The 19,153-nt window shown below is 48.7% G+C and overlaps 2 protein-coding genes and 1 long non-coding RNA gene across 9 annotated transcripts in view; 2 read left to right on the top strand and 1 right to left on the bottom strand.

The window, feature by feature from the left end:
* Positions 1 to 362: 362 nt before the first annotated feature.
* On the top strand, positions 363 to 4,160 carry LOC118168676. 2 transcript variants are annotated; one of them, XR_004751729.1, is made up of 3 exons: positions 363 to 2,480; positions 2,746 to 2,854; positions 3,928 to 4,160. It is a non-coding gene; the product is annotated as an uncharacterized LOC118168676 (long non-coding RNA). The 2 variants fall into 2 exon arrangements; XR_004751728.1 differs by having other exon boundaries at positions 363 to 2,491.
* Positions 4,161 to 8,443: 4,283 nt separating this feature from the next.
* On the bottom strand, positions 8,444 to 18,350 carry PACSIN3 (protein kinase C and casein kinase substrate in neurons 3). 2 transcript variants are annotated; one of them, XM_035329236.1, is made up of 11 exons: positions 18,156 to 18,350; positions 16,777 to 16,877; positions 16,200 to 16,356; positions 15,470 to 15,705; positions 14,936 to 15,091; positions 14,230 to 14,405; positions 13,338 to 13,458; positions 12,627 to 12,763; positions 11,926 to 11,988; positions 11,248 to 11,408; positions 8,444 to 9,696 (listed from the first exon to the last, which is right to left on the bottom strand). In XM_035329236.1, exons 2-11 carry the CDS (start codon positions 16,828 to 16,830, stop codon positions 9,581 to 9,583), a joined length of 1,377 nt encoding a protein of 458 aa, XP_035185127.1. In that variant the 5' UTR covers positions 16,831 to 16,877; positions 18,156 to 18,350; the 3' UTR covers positions 8,444 to 9,580. The 2 variants fall into 2 exon arrangements, with proteins under 2 accessions (XP_035185127.1, XP_035185128.1); XM_035329237.1 differs by lacking the exon at positions 11,926 to 11,988 and having other exon boundaries at positions 18,156 to 18,349.
* Positions 13,640 to 19,153, top strand: part of DDB2 (damage specific DNA binding protein 2) — a 32,126-nt gene continuing 26,612 nt past the window's right edge. For all 5 annotated transcript variants that reach the window (XM_035329231.1, XM_035329233.1, XM_035329232.1 and 2 more), the window contains exons 1-2: positions 13,640 to 13,650; positions 18,585 to 18,591. The gene's annotated coding sequence lies outside the window, so the exon portion shown is untranslated. The remainder of the gene's footprint in view (positions 13,651 to 18,584; positions 18,592 to 19,153) is intronic.

Genomic DNA, 19,153 nt, shown 5'->3' with positions numbered 1-19,153 from the left:
CCAAGAGGTGAGATTGCTAGGAAAGCCCCTGGCAATGAGGTAGGCCTGCAGTCAGGCTAGGAAGGCAATTCACAGCTCAGGATGAGGTCTAGCAATTACTAAACAGGTCCGTGGTGGCAAGGTGAAGTGAGCTGCAAGGCAGGCTCTAGCTCAGCAGGGTCCAGAAGGAACAGCAAGACACCAACACTCCTCCAGCTTAGCTCAAGCAGGAGGAAATAGCCCTGGACTGAGCTTAAATGGTCTCCCACAGCCACCCACCTGCCGACTCCTGGGCAGGGGCTGTGGGTAAATGCTCCCGGTGGGGCTGCTCAGGACAATTAAGACCTGTTAGTGCTGTCAGTGTCCTGGCAGTGTCCTGGCAGCTGAAGGCAGACCAAGGCACAGGAGATAGAACATATAGTGGCTGGGTGGAGGCTGCATAAGCTACATCTTGCTGTAGAGAGGAGCATTTGCTGAAAGCCTGTTCAGGCAATGAGCATGTGTTGGGAGTGGTGGTGTTCTGCTGGCCTGAGCAGTGTCAGCCTGAGTTGCTTGCTCCTGCCTCGTCCCATCTGTTGTGTGCTGCTGCTCCCCTCCTCTGCTGGCTTTATTCTGCCTGGGTCTGTGCTTGGCTGTGTGGTGGAGATGCTGTGCAGGGGCCAGGAGGGAGAGAGTCTATTCATGGTGGTGCTAACCCCAGCTGGGGCTTATGACAGAGAAATGGCATGGACCCAGGCAGCCTCAGAGGTCTGTAGGTCAGTGTCACGCGATGTCCCTGCCTGTCTGTGCTAGGAGGCACCTGGAGAGACAGCGCAGGCTGCTCTGCTCTGTGAAGGGTGCACGGTTTATGCTCATTGTGCTGTGTGCTAGGAAGACTTGCTACAGCAGGGTTCCCTGAGCTTCCTTGCCTCAGCTGTGTCCCTTGCAAGCCTTCCAGCCCATGCTGTTTGCTCCAAGTGTTGGCAAGGCTGCTGATCCTGTCCATCAGTTTTACATAAAAACAGCAGGAAGAGCATGCTGCTGGTCTGAAAAATAGTCAGCTTCTTTTTGTTGCCTTTGTCAGTACAGGAAAGACCTCCCGCTGCTGACTGTTCCCTGTGAGCGTGTGCTGTCACTGCACAGTTCTTGCTATTTCCTGCATCTGTTTCTCTTGCATCTCATGTGCTTTGCTGTTGAATTTCTGAGCTGCAAGCCGGCAGCCTGCTCTTTGGCCCTCAGCTTTCATGTCCATCTACATCACATCTGACATTCACCTCTTTCCTCCTGGCTGCTGTGACACCAGACCCTGAGCCAGCTGTAGCCCCATAATCGGAGATCTCCTTGCTGCTACTGCTGTCAGGAAGTGACAGTCCCCAACATCATCCAGGAGAGCAAAGGAGGGTGACCAGGCTTGTTCTTGGAGTCTGCCATGCCGCTGGGGATGCCTTTATCAGCACAGAAGTCTTGTTGATTGAGTGTGAGGTTACCATGAAAGGATAAATGGCAAAGCAAGGAGATAATCAGACGAGAGCTGGTGAGGCTCAAGAGTGAAGTGCTGTGATGGGGGAAAACCTGCCCTGCACTTGCAGGTCAGAGCCAAGGTGAGGAGAAGGTGCCCCTCTGGGGATCCGTCTGGAAGCAGGGTGGCGGAAGGGAGCAGGGGCCTTGCTGTCTTCCACTGCCCAGCACAGCCTGCGGGCTGCAAGGACTGTGGGGAGAGGGAGTGTAGTGGCTGTGTCCTGCGCTCCCACTCAGACCTGTTGGCCTCTTGTGCTTTTGCTGAATGAGAAGAATAGGGGAGGGAGCAGGAAATTCAGTAAACTACCCCAAAATAACCAGGAGAGACAATTTCCCATGGATCACAATGCAAGTGGTGGGGTACCAGGAATTTAGCTATTCCCTGGGGAGAGGAGAAATTCTTTAGTCTTTTTTTTTTTTTTTTTTTTTTTTTTTTTTTTAACCAACCAGTTTCTAGATACTGGGCACCAGTCTGCCAGTGTGCCAGTCAGTGCAATTAGTAATTGCCTCCCTAGGAGAAGTACTGTACAAAGGCAGGCAGGCACGTCACACACTGACTCCGTCCAATGCTTCCAGCAAGATTTAAGATAAGGAACTAATGCACCATGTGTAGAGTGAATATTTTGTTAAGGTTTACAACTTACACAATTTTACTGCAGTCTTACAAATGTTGTGGTTTGGAGTCAGTCCAGCAAAGGTAGAAGGAACATACGAAGGAAGACGACGGGTGGGTAACTCAGGAGGTACCGAGGAGCAGTCATGGCTGGCTTCGTCCAGTTTGGGGTTGTGCTGCAGCCGAAAGGCCAGTCCCACTGCACGTGATGCCTCTTGCACCCGCTCTGGCAGCTGGGTGGCTGAGCTGGTCTCCCTCTTTCCCCTGTGACTGTGAAAGTAAGGGAAGGGCTAGGAAGGCTTGACAGGGAGAGGAGAGGACTGTCCCTCTCAGTTGTGTCAGCTGATGTTGCTGGGCTGCCAGGCAAAACTGCTGGGGCTTGATGGAAAGGGTAACTAGAGCGTGAGCCCTGATTGCTGCCGATAACTTAGTTATTAAGTGACTCTGCGTGTGTGTGTGTGCATGCACGTGTGTCTTCATGCTTTTCTTTCGGAACTCCATTTCCACTCTTGTAAGCAAATACTTATTTTCAAAGGCCTGGTTTGAAACACTCTGACTGGTGTTGCAGGTGCTGGAGACATGGGAGCTTTTAGGGATGATTTATTCATCACAGAATTAACTGTTTTTGGAATAACCCACTGTTTTCTCCCACACAGAAGCCATCCAAGGAGCAACGCACACCCTGAGGTCCCCCAAAATACAGCAGGAGTTGGCACCAGCAAGACTGATTCACCAGCAGACATCACTCCTGTTCTAGGTCACAAGGTAGGTAAAACATGGAAATGGCAGCAGCACAATCTCCTAGCAGAGGCACAGAGCTTCTGCCTCACTGCAGTCAGAGAAACTCTATCTGCCTAAAGCATGGCAGAGCTGGAGTGCTTGGCTGTGCTGTTCCACAGCTGCAGGCTCTTAGCAGTCACCGTGACTCCCCAGCCATGAGGGGGCACTTCTGGAAAGCCCAGAGGATGGGGAGGGCATGGGATGCAGGAGGTGAATAGATTACAAAAAAACGTTTGCTGGCATATTGGAAAAATTGTGTTGGGCCTGCTATCGGCCTGGAAAGGGATGGAAGCTGCGAGAAAAATGACCCTCAACCAGACCCCACAGCAAGCCAGGGCACAGTTGTTGCATCTGTCTCCCAGAGGGCAGTGGATAAACTTCTTAGCCATTAGTCATAGGTTGATAAAAGACAGATGTTCAGCCCTGGGAAGCGGTTAATAAATAGGAGAGTCAAGGTTTGCTGTGTCCAGTGCCATGCTGAGCTGCAGGAAATGGGAAGCTTATAAGGAGCAGTGGAGAGCCACAGAGCAGTGTGGGGACTGGAGTGTGTCTTGTGTCACACAGCATTTCATCTGGTAAATGAGGTCGTGTTCAGTGATGAACCTGAAGCAGAAAGGCTGGGAACCAGAGAAAGCAGGCAGCAGGTTGCATCTGGGTGACCCGGCAGACGTTCTCCTAGGCAAGAAGGAAAGAAGCACAGCTGGGATGGTGGGGAATGTAACTTCTTTAGGGAACAGAAAACTGCACACCAGCAGATCTCAGTACCTACTTGTGAAACCTTGGATAGAGCAAAGGCCAAAAAAGACTCCCAGAGGGAGTGAGAGAGGAACATATTCTTGGAACCCAAGAGGGGTGGGAATCTATTAGCCTCTCTGACAGAAAAACAAAGCAGCCTGCCACAGGGAAGGAGAGTATTTTGTGAGTCTGCTACCCCTCAGATCACAGAGGAGCAGGTGGCCTTTAAGGTTTGTAGCTGCTTCCTCATTGCTTAAGTTCTTCCTAGATCACGGTTTCATGAAATCTTTCTCCTTCAGCTTCCTCTGTGTTCTCCGTTGCAGGTGTCTCCAGCTCCGGTACCAGCCCCGAGCTCAGCCATCAGTGCCTCGGCAGGCAGTCTGTGTGCGGAGGACAGATTTCCAATATTGTTTGCTGCTCTTTGGAGCAACGTTGCCAGAGAGGCAGATCCATTACATGTGGCATGCAATGAGTGACTTCGGAACTGGGATTTACAGTGCAGACAATGTGTCAGTGGCTGGAGCAGTCTTCCTGCTTGTGGCAGCAGGAACCCAGGGACACCAGACAGTGCCCCTCAGCTGCTTCTTCCTTTCTACCTTCAGTGGCAATGTGGGGACTGAGCTGCTGTGCCACTGTGTCCTCAAGCAGAACATCAAGACCTAGGCATCACCATCTCCGTGATGCCAGGTGCCACTGCCCAAATGAAGGCACAACCACCATGAGTGATGGTTGATGTGGAGGCCATATTCCTGCCCCCAGCCACCCCTGTGCTGGAGCTCACGTATTTCTTTGATCCCCGCTACCTGCACACCTTTGTCAACAGCACGCTTCAGGCTCTGGGACCTTCCAGGCGAGCAGCAAGGCCATCATCTGCAGTGGCTGAAACTTCAGAAACACTCGTGACAGCACAAGGCCTAAAGCCTTGGCTGTCCTCTCAGATAACTCGAGGCCCAGGCAGCAGCCATCAAAGGAGTTGGTTTTGTTCACAGACCCTGAAGTCCTGAGAAGTCCAGCTCCTTGAAGAAAAGGTACCGTCTTTGAGAATTACAGTACGTGTTGGTCTTGGGTTGTCAGGACTAGCTTAGCTGCCAGCCTGCAGGCCTGGGACAGACCGCATGGGAGTTACGAGTTAGTGCTTTCTGTCATTTTGAGGATCTTTACTGAAGCCCTTTAATGCTGGAATTAAATAAGCCAGAAAACCAAGCGAGCTGGGGGTGGGGGAAGAAGGGAGGCGGAGAAGGGAAAAGATGGTGGTACTCCAGTGAGGGAAATGCCTCCTTTTTCACAGCAGAACAATGAGCCTGTTCTGGAGTTTCTGAGTTGCCTGGCCATTGCCTCCTTGCAGGGGCAGTCCACAGCATAGGCACTGATTTGTTTGAGGACAGAGCTGGAAGGGCTGTCCTATTATATGTGACCTTTCTGACTTTACCAGCAGACATGTAATCTCCATGTTCCCTGCAGATCACCTCACTCACCAGTTTTCTGAACCGAATCCCTCCAGTACAGGGACTAGCTGCCTGCAGGCCCCACAAGAGTGGGAAGCATGCCTAAAGCTGAAGACAGCGACCCAAGGCAGGCAATGCTAAAAACCCAGACAGAGTAAGCAAGGAAAAATAAGAAAGCTGTTGCTTTACTATAAAACAGTTTTGAAAATATACAATTCCCACAGAATATAAGCACCACTGTGAAATGGGATTTGGGTGGAGAGTGAGTAGGTAGCAGTGTTTCGGCTCTGCAGGTGCCCACAATGTGTAGAGAGGATGCAGGGCCCTGAGTGCAACATACACTGGGTGGTGGATGCAGCATTCCTTAGGAACTGTGTGGCCCTGAGGAGGATTTGAGAGAAAGGGCTAGCACGGTCACAGCTGGGGACAGTGACTCTTCCAGTGTCAGCCTCCCGCTGAAAGCAGGAACAATAGACTCAGGAAGTCAAAGGGGAAGAATACAGGACCTGGAAGATTTCCAGTTGATAGGATAGAAGGGAAACACGGGGAGGAAGGGATCACAGGATCTATAAATAGCCGGACCCAGTGAAAGCGCTGAGACTGAAGAGGAGAGATTAGGGCCCTCTGCACCTAATGGAGAAGAGGTGCTGACCCACCGTACTTGCTTCTGGAGAAAGGACATCTCAAGCTGCAGCTGTAATTACATCAAACTGCGGGACTGACAGAAAACCATGAACCTGTGCAAGGAGGATTACTGGACAAGGGAAAGCAGGATGAGACAGCCAGTAAAATGGATGTGTTCAAAGCAGCTGAGAAGGTGATTGGGCCTAATACTTGGTTTTGAAAAGTTCACTGCAGCCATGCTATTGAGTCAAGATATTCCTAGGAAAAAAACAGCCAGTCTTTTAGAGCTACCCCGTTCCCCACCCTCACTCCCACTTTCCTTTCAGCAAGAATTTATTCATCTTGTCCAGAAACATCCTCTCATATTCATCTGTTTACTCTTCTTAGGTAGGTTGATAAATAGATTCACTCCCTTGTAGCCCCTGAGCTTTCCAGCTCCTTGTAGCCTAGAAGTGGGTGGCAGTGCAACACTTGGTTGCAGTTATTTTTTATTTTTTTAATGGGTATTTCCCAACCTTATTTCCATAGGTGAAGCTGGAGTTTGTGACCCTGGCCTTGTCTCAGGTTCAGCCCCATGTCCCTGCAGCCAGCCACTGTGCAGTTACCCTAGGAGCAATTACCCAACGGTCTGAGTGATGCTCAGGCCCATTTTCCTCACAAGCAGAGGGGAATTTTGCAGACTGTTGCCCACGAGCAAAACACTAGCAGATCTAGAAATGTGACTGAAGCCACCCCAGTTGTGCAGTTTGTGCACAGCCTGAACTTCAGTCAAGGAGAACATGCCTGAAATAGCAGAGCTGAGCACCCCACGGCTGCAGCCATGGGCTAGGTCTGCAAGCAGGGCAGGAGCAAAGGGCATCCAGAAGAATCCAGGGCATCCAGCATGGTTTCTAACAGCTCTGAGGGGTCCCTGTGCAGGACTGACATCTATTCACACCTGCTTCAGTGCTTTGTGCCAAGCAAACCAGCCACAATGACACAGGGAATGGGGAAGTGGAAACGGAAAGTAAACTGAAGCACCAACGGACCCAGGCTCCATGCAGGGCTGTGGGAATGCCACCAAGAGTTAGATGCTAACCACAACTCTCAGCTGCCACCACAGAGCACAGCTGGCTTGGGGGCTCTACAGGGTCCAAGACCCAGATTCTGCCTACATGGCAGAAATGTTATTAATGGGTTGAGCAAGCTCAGCTTCTGCTTTGGGGAAATGGGTGGGATCTGCCATAGAGAATCCTTAACTTCCTCTTCCTAGAAAAATTCATCATCATCATAAAAGGCAAACTTTGTATGATGCTTTAGAAAATACTTTCCCAGGAAGATGTCAGAACTAAATTATCTGCCAACCACAGATGTACGAGCTTTTCACAAGGAATGGCTTTATTAAAAACAACAACTAGATAATGTTTTCATTGTGTTGTCCATCAGTCACAGAGGCGCATCTGGGTGTTTTTACAGGAGCTCTGTGGGAAGAATAGGCTTTGCTGACCTGAAGTTGAGGCACAGCTATTAAGTCATATGTGCAACTAACTCTCTGTTCACACAGAACCTTTGGCATGGTATGGATAACAAATTTCAACTAGAATCTTTGCGGTTAAAATAAACCTTAGTTTTCCATAGAAGTGAGGCTCCAGGCAAATATTACATTAGTTTAAGACCATTAGATGTTCCCCACCACCACCCCTCCAGGAGGTTCTTTATTACACAGGCTCTCTTTTTACTATTCCATTTGGTTTTGGGTATCCATACCAAAATTTATGAGGTACATGAGCAATTCTTTATTCTTGATGCATTTTCCCCTGTCTATTACTTCAGCTTTTGGCAGGAATTTCTGATGTGCAAACATTCTTTAGAGGACATGTTCACATAAACTGCAGCACGTCACTATTTCTGGAAACCTTTGAGCAGCCCCCTATGATCAGGTCACGGTGTTTTCCTAGGACAAACAAGTCTGTTCAGACTTTGTCCTGTGGAATTTCTGGTTGTTTGTACTGTAACCAGGGGTCCTGTCCGCTGGCCATTTCTGTCCTCGCAGCAGGTTCTGGCCACACCTACCTCCATCCCTAATTATAACCTGATCAGAACTTCAGGGGAGAATTAAAGTCAAACTTCTTGTCCTTCCTAATTCCCTCTTAGATCTTTGTTTTGACCCTACTTGAAAGGCTAGTATTAGTCCCTGAAAGCATTCAAGGTAAAAAGGTAAATTTCTGTATTTAACACAAAGCAGGTTTTTAATCCTTCACTCTTTTTCTTTCTCCTCTCAGGCCTGGTAGGCATGCTTTCTTTACTTTCACGTATATTAGAACAAAACAGACAGCAAAAAATTACTCAGCTGGGGGGTATCAGTAACTGGCCCACATGGCACTGTATAACACAGCTGGTATTTTACCTGGACATGGTACTGAAAGGGGAGACTTCAACTCCAAATGCTTATACAATAACATCTCTTGATTTGTCGAGCTTTGTCCATGACAGACTACATTTCACCCCATCCCATGTGCTGTAAAACATTAGTTTCTGTTCTTGCTGGCAGTCAGGCAACAGGCTTTGTGATACTTTTTAATTTCCCCTAAGTTGAGTGTTTGAATCTGTCCATCCCCACCTCCTCAAGTCCACATTTGTTAAACATCCTTTTTGGTTCACCAACTAACATTCTGCAGTCAACTAATCCCAAGTGCTCACCTATGACTTCAAGTGTCCTTCTCTGTACCATTCCTTTCCCAAACAGGTTTGCAGCAGCTAGCACCAGTGTGAGTGGCAGAGGCTTTTTTCCTTCGAGTCTGACTGAACCAAGTTCCTCATGTGCTAACCCAGAACAAATTCACTGCAGAAAGCTTGTGCAAGCTCACAGTGCATCTCAGCAACAGCTTCAACTAGATGCAAAGAGTAGCTAGTTTTTAGCCTTTTCAGTTTTATACCATAAATGTGTACTTGTCCTTCTGCTTTCCCTCAAGCTTTTGGGCTTATTCTGTATGGAACATGTCTATCAGTCATATACCTTTGACAAGTGCTCCTGTTTGAATACACAAAGCACTAAGATCTGGACCCTACTTTGTCTCAATGGCCTCAGAGGCTTTGAAGGGCAGAAAGGCAGGACAGAAGTTGGAGGTCTTTCCTGCTGACTGGCACTTAACTGGGCATATGTACACCCAAAACAGATTCAGGACCAGAAGAAAGCTAGCCCCAGTATGCTACCAGACAGTGCTGTTCACACCTTGCTAGCATGAACAGCTACACCGTGCAAGATAGAAGCCTTTCTGCTGTCCTTAAGTTGCGTTACCATGTATTCCTGGTGTTATCCTAATAGATCAGAGGGCAGCAGGAAGGGAAATCCAGGCCTTTGAAGTTATTTCAAGTTGTATCACTTTATCAGCTGCCTTACCATAGGAATCAACAGGCCTGCAGGTAAAGGACACTGAAGATTTCTGAAAGATTTGAGAGGATAAACAGATTTCTGCCTCAGCTCAGCAAAAAAAGAGGAAGCAATACTACAAGTTCCCTATAGCCCTGCACATCCCGAGTTCCTTGAACAGGAAGCCTGGGGGCAGGGCAGACCCCACCACACTATGGATGCACATGTGTTGAAGCCCAGGAAGTCTTTGTTGTGAGGAGTTGGACATGTCATGCATCTCCCTTCACCAAGTGCAAGTCAGGAGGATCTGTTCCCTTCTGCACTTTTACATTCCTATAGTGCTCACAGTCAGAAAAGTCTTACTCATCCTTGTTTATTTATTAGAAAATCCCTACAGGTCTAGGCATTTAAAATGAAGCATTAGTTACATGGAATACATGCCCTCAGAGTCCAGGTGGTGGTGGATATACTGCAAAGGTGGAGTGGAGCCAGCAGTGACCCAGTGACCTCTGCAAGAGATGCTGGCATGGCTGTGAGACAGTAACAGGGCAGTAGCAATCATGATCCAACCTTCTCAACATAGTTGGCAGGATAGAGTCCAACCTGGCCACTGAGAAGTCGACCCTTGCACCAGCCCTGCTCATCTTCCTCACTAATCTTCATCAATTCTTCACCTACAAGAAAAACAGTTATTAGGAAGCAGCCTTGGGGAAGGTAGCATAGCATTTGTTTTTTCTGAATTAAAAAAGTTGGTCTGAATCCCCACACTTTTTCCCCTTATCACACTCAGTATCATACTGCAATTTAATCCAATCCAGAGTTACTGACCTCTTCAGTATCTGTGGTCAGTACCATTCCCTAAGACAAAGGAACTTCTGCTCTTCAATATCAGAAAGATTTTTGTTCCCAATACTTCTACCCCAAATTTCTTCTCCCCAGAGGAAAGTGTTTATAAGCCAAAGGGCTCAGAATGCTCAGGGATCCTTTTTTTTTTTTCTTAAAAAAAGTTCCTCTGTAGCAGGTAGGAAGGAAATGTGAAAAGCAGCTAAGCTCTGGCTGGAAAGACCCAAAGCAACTATTCCATGATGAACTGTCTGGCTTGGCCAGAAAGGCATGGAATCAACTCCTTTCTCAGGCTATGTCCAGGGAAGGCTTTTAACCTCCCCATATCTACTACAGTAAAGGGCAGAAAGGTCCCTTTCTGTCAGTAGAAGTGATATATCTGCCCAAGGGGGAGGTCTACTGCATCAGTAAGCACATCCCACACTAGCAGATGCTGGGAAAGAGTCATCTGCTGTTAAGCTTGAGCCCTACTGGTCCTTGCTTGTCAGAGCAGATTCAGAAAAGGGATGACTGAAGATAACCAGTCATGCCTCTATTTAACCATTAGATCTGCTGGGTGGAAAGAGATAGCAAAGAGTCAAGATCCAGGGCACTCATTTTAAAGCAACAAGTTAGCATTAGGAAGTTTACTAGGATGGTTACACCACAGCATAGATAATGGCTTCAGGCACAAGTCCTTGGTACTGGAAGACAGCACCTTTTAAAGAGGGGTGTATTTCTATAGCGGACACCACATAAAAGGCAAGATTAGAGACACTCAAGATCCAGATGTCCTCTTGGATTTGGAGAGGATGGCACATTCAAACTAAGTTTATAAGTGAAGGAAGAAAGGGGAGGGGTTTATTTGCTTGAACATTCTCCCTCACTCAGCCCTCTCTGCTGGGAGCCAGGACAGCCATTCTCAAGATACCAGCAGTTTGCATAGCCATTTCTGCCAGCTGAACTCTGCCTTCAGTAGTGCATGGCAGTCAAGTGGGCTTTCTCCCCAGAGTATCTACCTTCTGGTTACTTCAAAGGACAGAGCTGGACACCTTTCTTGTACTTCAGAGTAATTTATATAAATGACAAGGGAAAATCATTTAATAAAGAATACATGCCTTAAGAGACAGCAAGTGGGATCCATTTCACCACTTGGATTTGCTGCTTTCCCTACACCATAACCAAGATCCAAGCAGACCTGGTGTGGCCTCACCGTCTTTTGATCTACAACAGGTTGGACTGCCTGGTGTATCATCTGCCTCAGTAGCTGACAGTGGGTTGGGCCAGGGAAAGAATAGTTGTCAGTTTTCAAGTGGACATCCAGTTCTTAAAGAGTGTTTCAATCATTCATTTGGCTCAAGTGAGGACAGCAAAAAGTTAGTAAGAGGTTAGTGCTTCTGTACCTGCTTTAAAGCTCAGCTCATCAGCCTCCTGTCCTGTGTAATCATACAGTGCTCGTACCCGTACACCTGGTACCTTTAAGTCCTCCTCATGCCCGTTGGCATCCAGGCACTTCTTTGGAGTGTCCTCATCTGACCACTCCGAAATGTCTTCCTTTCCCCCACTGTACATGTGGAAGCAGAGAGGAGACAGGATGGTGGTTAGACTCATCTCTCACCCACTTCCTCCTGAATCACGCACCACTCTGACCCCTCAGAGACTTCTGTGCCATAGAACAACATGCAAGAGACCCAGCAGCCAAGTCAGGGTGAACAAGATAACAAGACACCGGGAGATACTACATTTGGTTGAAAGCATCCCAGCATTAGAGCTGGGAGGGCGAGGAGAGTAACTCATTCTCACAGTGCTTCCACACATGCATACTTTTCATGACCTCATCCTACTCTAGCAGACCATCGCACTCAGGGAAGGTCAGTCAGTCCTAAAATGGAGAGCCCAGCTGTGTCCAGAGTTACTCCAGCCAAGAATAGGACAGACAGGGAAAAAACAGGTCTCCCATCCCAAACAGATGTGGCTGGAGTGCCATTTTCTAAGTGAGAAGCAAGAGCAGAGGGGAGGAACAGCAGAGGACAGGCACCTGGAACCCAGAAACCCCTGAAGAGGCTACGTTCCATACTAACTTCACAAATGTGGGTGCCCTCAGGCTGTCATAGAAGCTGTTCTGCTCCTCTTGATAGGAAGACCTGTAGAGTGGCAAATAGGGCCCCTGAATCCAATAGACTGAAGTATAGTAATGGCCTCAGGACACCCCTGTATTCCCATTCTTCTCCACCCAGTTCACTTATGCCAGGGTTCACCATTTAAGGCAGGATGGTGACAGCACTGCAGGACATGAGTCTCTTCAGCCTCACCCTATTCTCCTGCTTGCTTCCTGGCAAGGGAAGCAGCTATACCCAGACTTGTCAGGCAGTACTCAGCACCATGCCAAGGAGAAAAACAAAAAGAAACACTAATGCCTTCATTTAGGAAACAATACAATTAACTCTCAAGACTGCAATTCCCAACTCTCTTCACCTTGTCTGGGTGGAAGAGAAATTGTGGAAACACCTGCCATGATCTTGCACAGCACTAGTCTGAACGAGGCCACATCTGATCACTAGAAGGACCTTTACAAGGAAGGCCCCTAGTGAGATGGTATATACGAGGCCAAAAAGAGCTCCCCTAACACCCTTATTCTACCTTGTCTTGGGCAAGGCCATGGGGCTAGAAATAGAAGAGACAACAATTTAAGAAAGATCAGTCCTGTCAATCCAACTCATTAATTACCCTGGGCAGGACTGTACTTCTCCTAACAGGATATATCCCAGGTTTCAGTCCTTACCCTCGCCTTGTCTGCAGAGGGGTCTGTGAGAGAACACCATCCCGTGCAGGCAAAATGCTGGTCAGTGTGACATCGTCAGCCATCTTACCGCTCTTCTCCTTCTTGGTGATCGGCCGCTGTGTTTCCAGGGACCATTCCTGTTCAGGGAGAAGTTATAACACCATCAAGCCATTAAGATACGAGAGCTCTGGGCATCTTTTCTAATGGACAATACAGAAGAGTAGTAACACCAGATCATGCTTCAGTTGTGGCTGATCAGTTAATCAGCCAAGTGGCCTTGCAGACAGAGCAGGCTCACTCCTCTTGAATCCCAAGATGCAACAAGAGGGCCTGTGGGAAGAGTTACAACAGGAGCTTATCCCGGGTCCCTGAGCACCAGTTCAGCTTCCCTGCTATCGCAGCTGGATGGCTGAGTAGTTGCAGTTCAGCAAAGTTGCACACATTCCTTTAAGGAACTAAAGGGACTGCAACCCCCCAAAAGTCTCTGAAGATCCTAGTATCACAAGTCTGCTGAGCAAAGAGCCTCACTTCAAGACCAGAGACACCAGCATGGATTAGCCTAAAAGCACCAAGTGCCAGCTCTCAGATGCTCTTGGAAAGGGAAGGAAAGAGCTATGTCTGATACATGTCTTTCCAACTCAAGACTAACAACCTATTTTCAGAAAAGCAGCTAAGTAGTGAGAAATAATACACTCCAGAATGCTTTGTCACCTCAAACTGAGGCCAATTCATTGCCATGCCTGGCCCATGAGTGTTGCGCCACCACTTCAGGTCTTCCTGGTTGTCCGCAGCCATGATGACTTGGTAGAGATCTCGATACAATGCTTGAAAGCTATGACCAAGAAAAAACAGAACCATCAGTAACCAAATCCCTCAGTGGTTCCCCAAACCCAAGTCAAAAAGAAGAGCATAACCTCACGCGCAGTTACATAGCATATCAAATCCCACAGAATTAAGGGTGCTAGAAGGGTGCAACGCATGCTCAGCTCAAGAAAAATAAGGCCACCTTTGCAGAGGAGTCAGTGTGGCAAACAGGGCAAGCTGTTTGGTGTGGTAGTAGCTAACATCTGCCAGTTCTCAGCATAGCTCATCAAATGAGTATCAGAAGAGCCCAGCACATTCTTGCACATAAATAAGGGAGTGGCTCAGATTTGTTACCTCCACCTCAACGTATAGGAGCCCAGAAGAGTCTAATTCCCTGTGTATCACTTGATTAAGGGAAACTCATGGGCTCATGATCATCTTTCTCTCAAGATGCCTCTACTCAGGGCAAAATAGGTGCATTTACGACACATTCAGGAATATGGTTCCATTGCCTTCCACAAACTGGGATTACACAACACTGAGGCACTTCACAGAACAGAAACACACCCATGGGTCAACATTGGAAGACGAAGGGTCCAGAGGCAGAAAGAATCCTCTGTGGGGAGCCTGCACTGGTCAGTTAAAGAAGAGACCAAATGCCATTCTCAGACAGTCAGAAGGGGAAGGAGCAAGGCCTGCCTGATGCAGCTCCCTTTCACCAACACCAGAATTAGCACCCCTTTTCAGTGCCCAAGACACCCTAGGGCAGAGGGCCTCCCTTCTGTGTCAGGGCTGGTACCTTTCACTGGTGGAGAGGTTGAGATGCTGGTGCAGGTTCAGGAACATCTCCTTAAAGAAGCACAATCGCTTGCGCTCTGCTTCTTGACAGCCCTCAAACACTTGCTCCATGTCCTCCATGTAGCGGGGATTGTAGCGGTTCAGCTCTTCTAACATCTTCTCGTATTGATCCTTGCACTGTATCAGTGCAGAAGGAGAACAGGGGTGACACATTGCCTGGATGTCAAACCACTGACCCTCCCCCTGCTCAGGACTGAAGTTTTCCCCCCTGTGCTGATGAACAGACACAGCACAGAAAATAAAAGAAACCCCACAGCTGATACCCAAATCCATTGCTCTCCCAGTATCTTGGAAATTCCTTCTTCCTTACCACCCTCCTCCATAGAGGACCTTCCACACTTTTACTCCTGTGGGCAAAAAAGTCACCCACTTCTGGTAACCAAGTCTTCAGCTCTGCAGCTCCTTTCCCCTATAACTCCCCTACTTTAATATATTTATAAATGAAATTCTACTCAACACCAAGAGATAGACCCCTCACTCAGCCATAGTTGCTAAAATCTTGAGTCTATCTCCCTAAAACTTGAAAACAATGCAATCTCACACCTCCTTACAGCCTGCAGCAGGAGCAGTTTCACTGAGTGACAATGCAGCCCATGCTTTCTCCTTGGAAACTGCATCCTTGTGGTGCATGTCCATTCAATGCTCACCTTCTCAGCCTCCTGAGTGCACTTCTCTACACGCTCCTGCAACTTGCGCAGCTGTTCCTGTGAGACCGAGGAGTCTGCCTTGGCATGGTTCTCCCTTGTATGGGCTGTTTTCTCCTCCTTCCGGGCTGCGTGGTAGTTTTTCTTAGAGGTCTCTACCTGTAGGAGTGATGCAGACAGGGTCATGATTCTGTCCAGAGATCCTCTATTCTTCAGAGAGAGCACATTACCACTTCGTTACAGTCAGCAGCAATTGTCTCAGGACAAAGAGAAATGCCAATCTGGTGTTTAGCCAGCCATGGGAGCAGGTATCTCCAGATGATCTCTTAGTGCTAACCTGCCATGCAGGAACACCAAGCCTGTTACTAAACTTTTCTCACACAGGAAGGAAGCTACAAGACCACCGAGACCAAGAGACCAGCTAGACATCGCTCCCTCTGTGGCATTCCCTGCTACCTACTTTGCCTAGTGGCACCCACATTCTGGCACCCACCTGGACCACCCTCATCCCTCCCTCCCCATTCACACTTGGCTTACATCTTTCATCTTCTTCACCCAGGGCTTCTGGGCCTTGCGGAACCCATCCTCTGCCTCCTTTGTCTCCTTGAAGCCCCCAATCATCTGCTTGTGGTAGGCCTCCTTCTGCCAGGCCTTGATCTTATCCGAATCTTCGCCAGCCAGGTGGTTCCGGACATCTAAGTGGATTTCACTAAGTCTGTCTGCAGCTGTCAGGAAAGCATGCCAGGCCTTCTCCAGAGTACCATACTGTGGACCTGCAGGAACAAGCACCAGAGGGGCTCTTATACCTCCTGCCCACAGGAAAACACACATTTTCCTCCTCCTACATGCATCTATCACTTTGGAGTCACTTCCATAACTCTGCTCCATCACGTAAGTCAGCACTGACTGGTCTCCACTCAGTCCCAGAAGGCAGCGCCCAGACTGGCTGTCACAGCTGGCCAAGGCAGGCGTTTAAAATGGGAGATCTGCAGCTTTGGACTGGCCAAGGACTTGCGACACTAAAAATATTTTTTGTAACCAAACACCTGACAATGCAGAGGAAGAGGAAGACTTCAAGAAGTAAATCAAAGAGCTGCCTACAAAAATACACATACAAAAAACAATACCCAAGAAATTCACCCCCCCCCCCCCTTTTCTGGAGAAAAGCCTGTCCCTCCCAAGGAAGCAGCCTCACCTCAGTACAGAGCACTCTAGGAATACAGTGCAATTACTGCATCCTGCTCGTAGCCCAACCTGCCAACTTTACCTTTCTCCACATTGGTCCTCCACTTACGGGACCACTCTGTTAGCTGCTGGGCGTAGTTCTTCTCTATCTTGGCTCGCTCCTGGAAGCAGGAGATCAAGTCATTGCAGAGCCGGTAGCCATCATCCACACGCTTCACTGTCCGCCTGTAGTTCCCAGCCTGAAAGTTCACACATCATCATTTATACTGCACCTTCACATTCCTTCAGAACAGACAGCAGGTCAAGCATTGCACTGGGAGGGAGCGCAGACCCTCCTGGAACCTGCAGCTGGGCTCACACCCGCCTCTGGCACTGTCAGGCAGAGCAACGGAGAGAGGACACCAAGACGCTCTTTGCCTCTCACAGCTCTGATCAGTGTCAGCTGAACAAGGAAGTCTCATTCCTCAGCATCAGTGGAGGAAAGGGTTACCTCCTCCTTGCAGTAACAGACATGTTACCGAACCACCCCACAGCTCCTCCCTGCAACTACCCAACAGCAACATGTCACCCGTGAACCTGAAACTCAACCCCTTAATTCCAAGGGTGGGAGGTAAGACATTCCTTCCTACCTCCCTCACACCCCAATTATCCTTCCTTACCTCCCAGAAACTGCCCCCAGGAGCCTCCCCGCCAGCATCATCTTCTGTTGACATCACCCCCGTTTTCTTGCAGCAAGGAATTTTTGCAGATTTCAGTTAAGCTGAGAAGAGAGAAAAGTGATTTCTAACACAGAACTGGCCAAACCTTCTTGTAGGAGACAATCTCAAACTTCAGCTGAACAGATCCTAGAGACAGCAGTGAATCCAACACTTCTCAGCAGCACCAGCCACCCCTGCGGAGATTCCTTTTTTAACCAAGGCCCTCAGGAAGGCAGCAAAAGTTAAAGAAGCTGAAGTAGCTACAGCTATTTGAAACCGGTCTTGAATCACTTCAAGTCCTCCATCAGCAGAGATTACTCCAGTTTCCCTGTGTGAGTCAGGATTACAACAACTGACTGGAGAAAACGAGGCTGAGCAGTCAGGCACGTTATGAATGGGGAGGAGCCCGATAAGCTGCCCACCACCTGAACTGGGCTTGAGCAGAACTACAGGAACACACAGGGGCATACGCAGCCACATGGCACTGCAGCATGCATGCTGGTTACCCAGCCACACGGCTTCCCTAAAAACATCCCTGTAGTGCCACTGTTTCCATTACACTCAAGTCTGTCACCTCACTAGGCTCAAAGTCTAGGCTAGAAGGTGAAAGGCGCTCCTCATCCTCTGTCTCAGGATTTTTGCCCATTTCCCGTCCAAGCCTGCGCTGCTGCTTTGCTCCTGATGTGGTGTGACTCTGAAAACTCTGGGAGAGGTTCAAGGATGCTTTTGTGCAGGAATGAGGAGTAATGGAAAGAGGCCCAAGCCAGTTGCTCACACACAAACCCACTCCCTCTGGGCAAGCCTGGGTTAATGCAGCATGGATGTCCTTTGCTGCCACTTCTCCTCTTGCACATTCCTAGTTATAAAAAGCTTCCCTCACACCCCAGAGAGGTATCTGCTCATTCTGCCAGCCCACAGAGCACACAGCAGAATTGAAGATCAGGTCAGGAGTGCCTGTCTCCTACCTCCTGCAAATCCTTCTCAGAGTGTCTGCTGTAGTGTGAGCCACCTCATGAGCACCCCAACACAGGCTGCAGGAATTTCCTCTGTTTCTTCCAGAAACAATTGGGCTCTGTTTGCCCAGTATGCTGTCAGAAGTACGTTAACACTGTTCCTCTGGGTTTCCCCAGAAGGCTGAAAGTGCCGAACTCCAGTCACACAATCAAGCTGTTAAATGAGACGTGATGCTCAGGTGCACAAGCTCTGAAACCTGAAGAACATCTCCACTCATGCCACCAGCTGACCCCACCATCCCTCCCCACCCTCCCTCGGCAGGCTGCAAAGCCATCTTACGTGCTTCCAGGTCACGCAGCTCGGCATTGCCCCCAGTGACCACGTACCTGAGAGGGAGATGACAGGGGAGCAGCAGGAAGCTGGCAAGTATGTCCCGAGCTCTTCAAACTCCTTACAACAGACTGGAGGAGAGAAAGAGACAGGCAGTTAGACAGTGCTGCCTCCTTGCAGGGATGCTGCCTGTTGTGACACATCCCAACCCCAGAGCAGGGATGGGGTGTCCCCCTCCTGCCAGCTACTAGGAGGGGCACCCTCTGATATAGCAGCTGCAGCCACTGTGCCTCCAAAGATGCCACGTTCCAGCACGTAGGAGAGATGCCAAATCCTTGTGTCACAAGACCTAGCCCCAGAGAAAGTTAAAATAGAAACTATTTGGGGCAGCATGACAGCACTGTGCGGGAAAGGTAGCAGCATCACAACAGCTGAGCAAAGGGAACAGCCCAAAGCCAGCAAGGCCTAAAATAAGCACACCCCAGGCACAGGGTGGTGGGGCCTGACCCCCCTCACTGTGCAGCATCTGGTAGGAAAGCCCACTGCCTCCACGCACTGCTGCCGCACATTTAGACATGGCAGGCTTCAAGAAAAGAAGGAAAGAGTAGATGTGCACTTCTTCCTATCCCTTTTCCTTAAGGATGAAAAGGAGACAAAAGACCCGGTAACTCTATGTTTAAAACCAAGCATGCTTCTCCTCATAAAGACATAACTCAATTAGATGTCACCCATTAAGATTGTATCACTTTTTCCACCCTTCCCTCCCACTCTGCCCCCATCCCCACTTCTTTATCGGGAAGCAATGAATCACAAACATGCCTTCCATCTCTGGTTTCCGATTCAGATTGACTACAGCATGCTAGAATTCAGGGGTAAATGTCGAAAGCTTGTGTGTCAGAGCGAGCTTGTTTGCTTGGTCAGTCACTAGAGAAAGGAGGAACCTAAATCCATTATTTCTACAGTTTTCACATTAAAATAAGGAGGCATGGCTCAGATTTCTTGGGAGTTACTAACCCAAGTAACCAGATTTACTATCACTAAGATTAGCAGGCTC

This window comes from Oxyura jamaicensis, chromosome 5 (genome assembly GCF_011077185.1).
Source record: "Oxyura jamaicensis isolate SHBP4307 breed ruddy duck chromosome 5, BPBGC_Ojam_1.0, whole genome shotgun sequence".
Taxonomy (NCBI): Eukaryota; Metazoa; Chordata; class Aves; order Anseriformes; family Anatidae; genus Oxyura; species Oxyura jamaicensis.
The sequence above is the reverse complement of the archived record's forward strand: the minus strand, read 5'-3'. Positions and strand labels throughout refer to the sequence as shown.

Excerpts from the sequence above, each read along its gene's own strand:
- PACSIN3 (XM_035329236.1), bottom strand. The coding sequence starts at position 16,830 with ATGTCAACAGAAGATGATGCTGGCGGGGAGGCTCCTGGGGGCAGTTTC. Across the intron at positions 15,092-15,469 it reads GGGTGAAGAAGATGAAAGAT|GTAGAGACCTCTAAGAAAAA; the intron begins GTAAGCCAAGTG and ends TCACTCCTACAG. Across the intron at positions 14,406-14,935 it reads GCACTCAGGAGGCTGAGAAG|TGCAAGGATCAATACGAGAA; the intron begins GTGAGCATTGAA and ends GCACTGATACAG.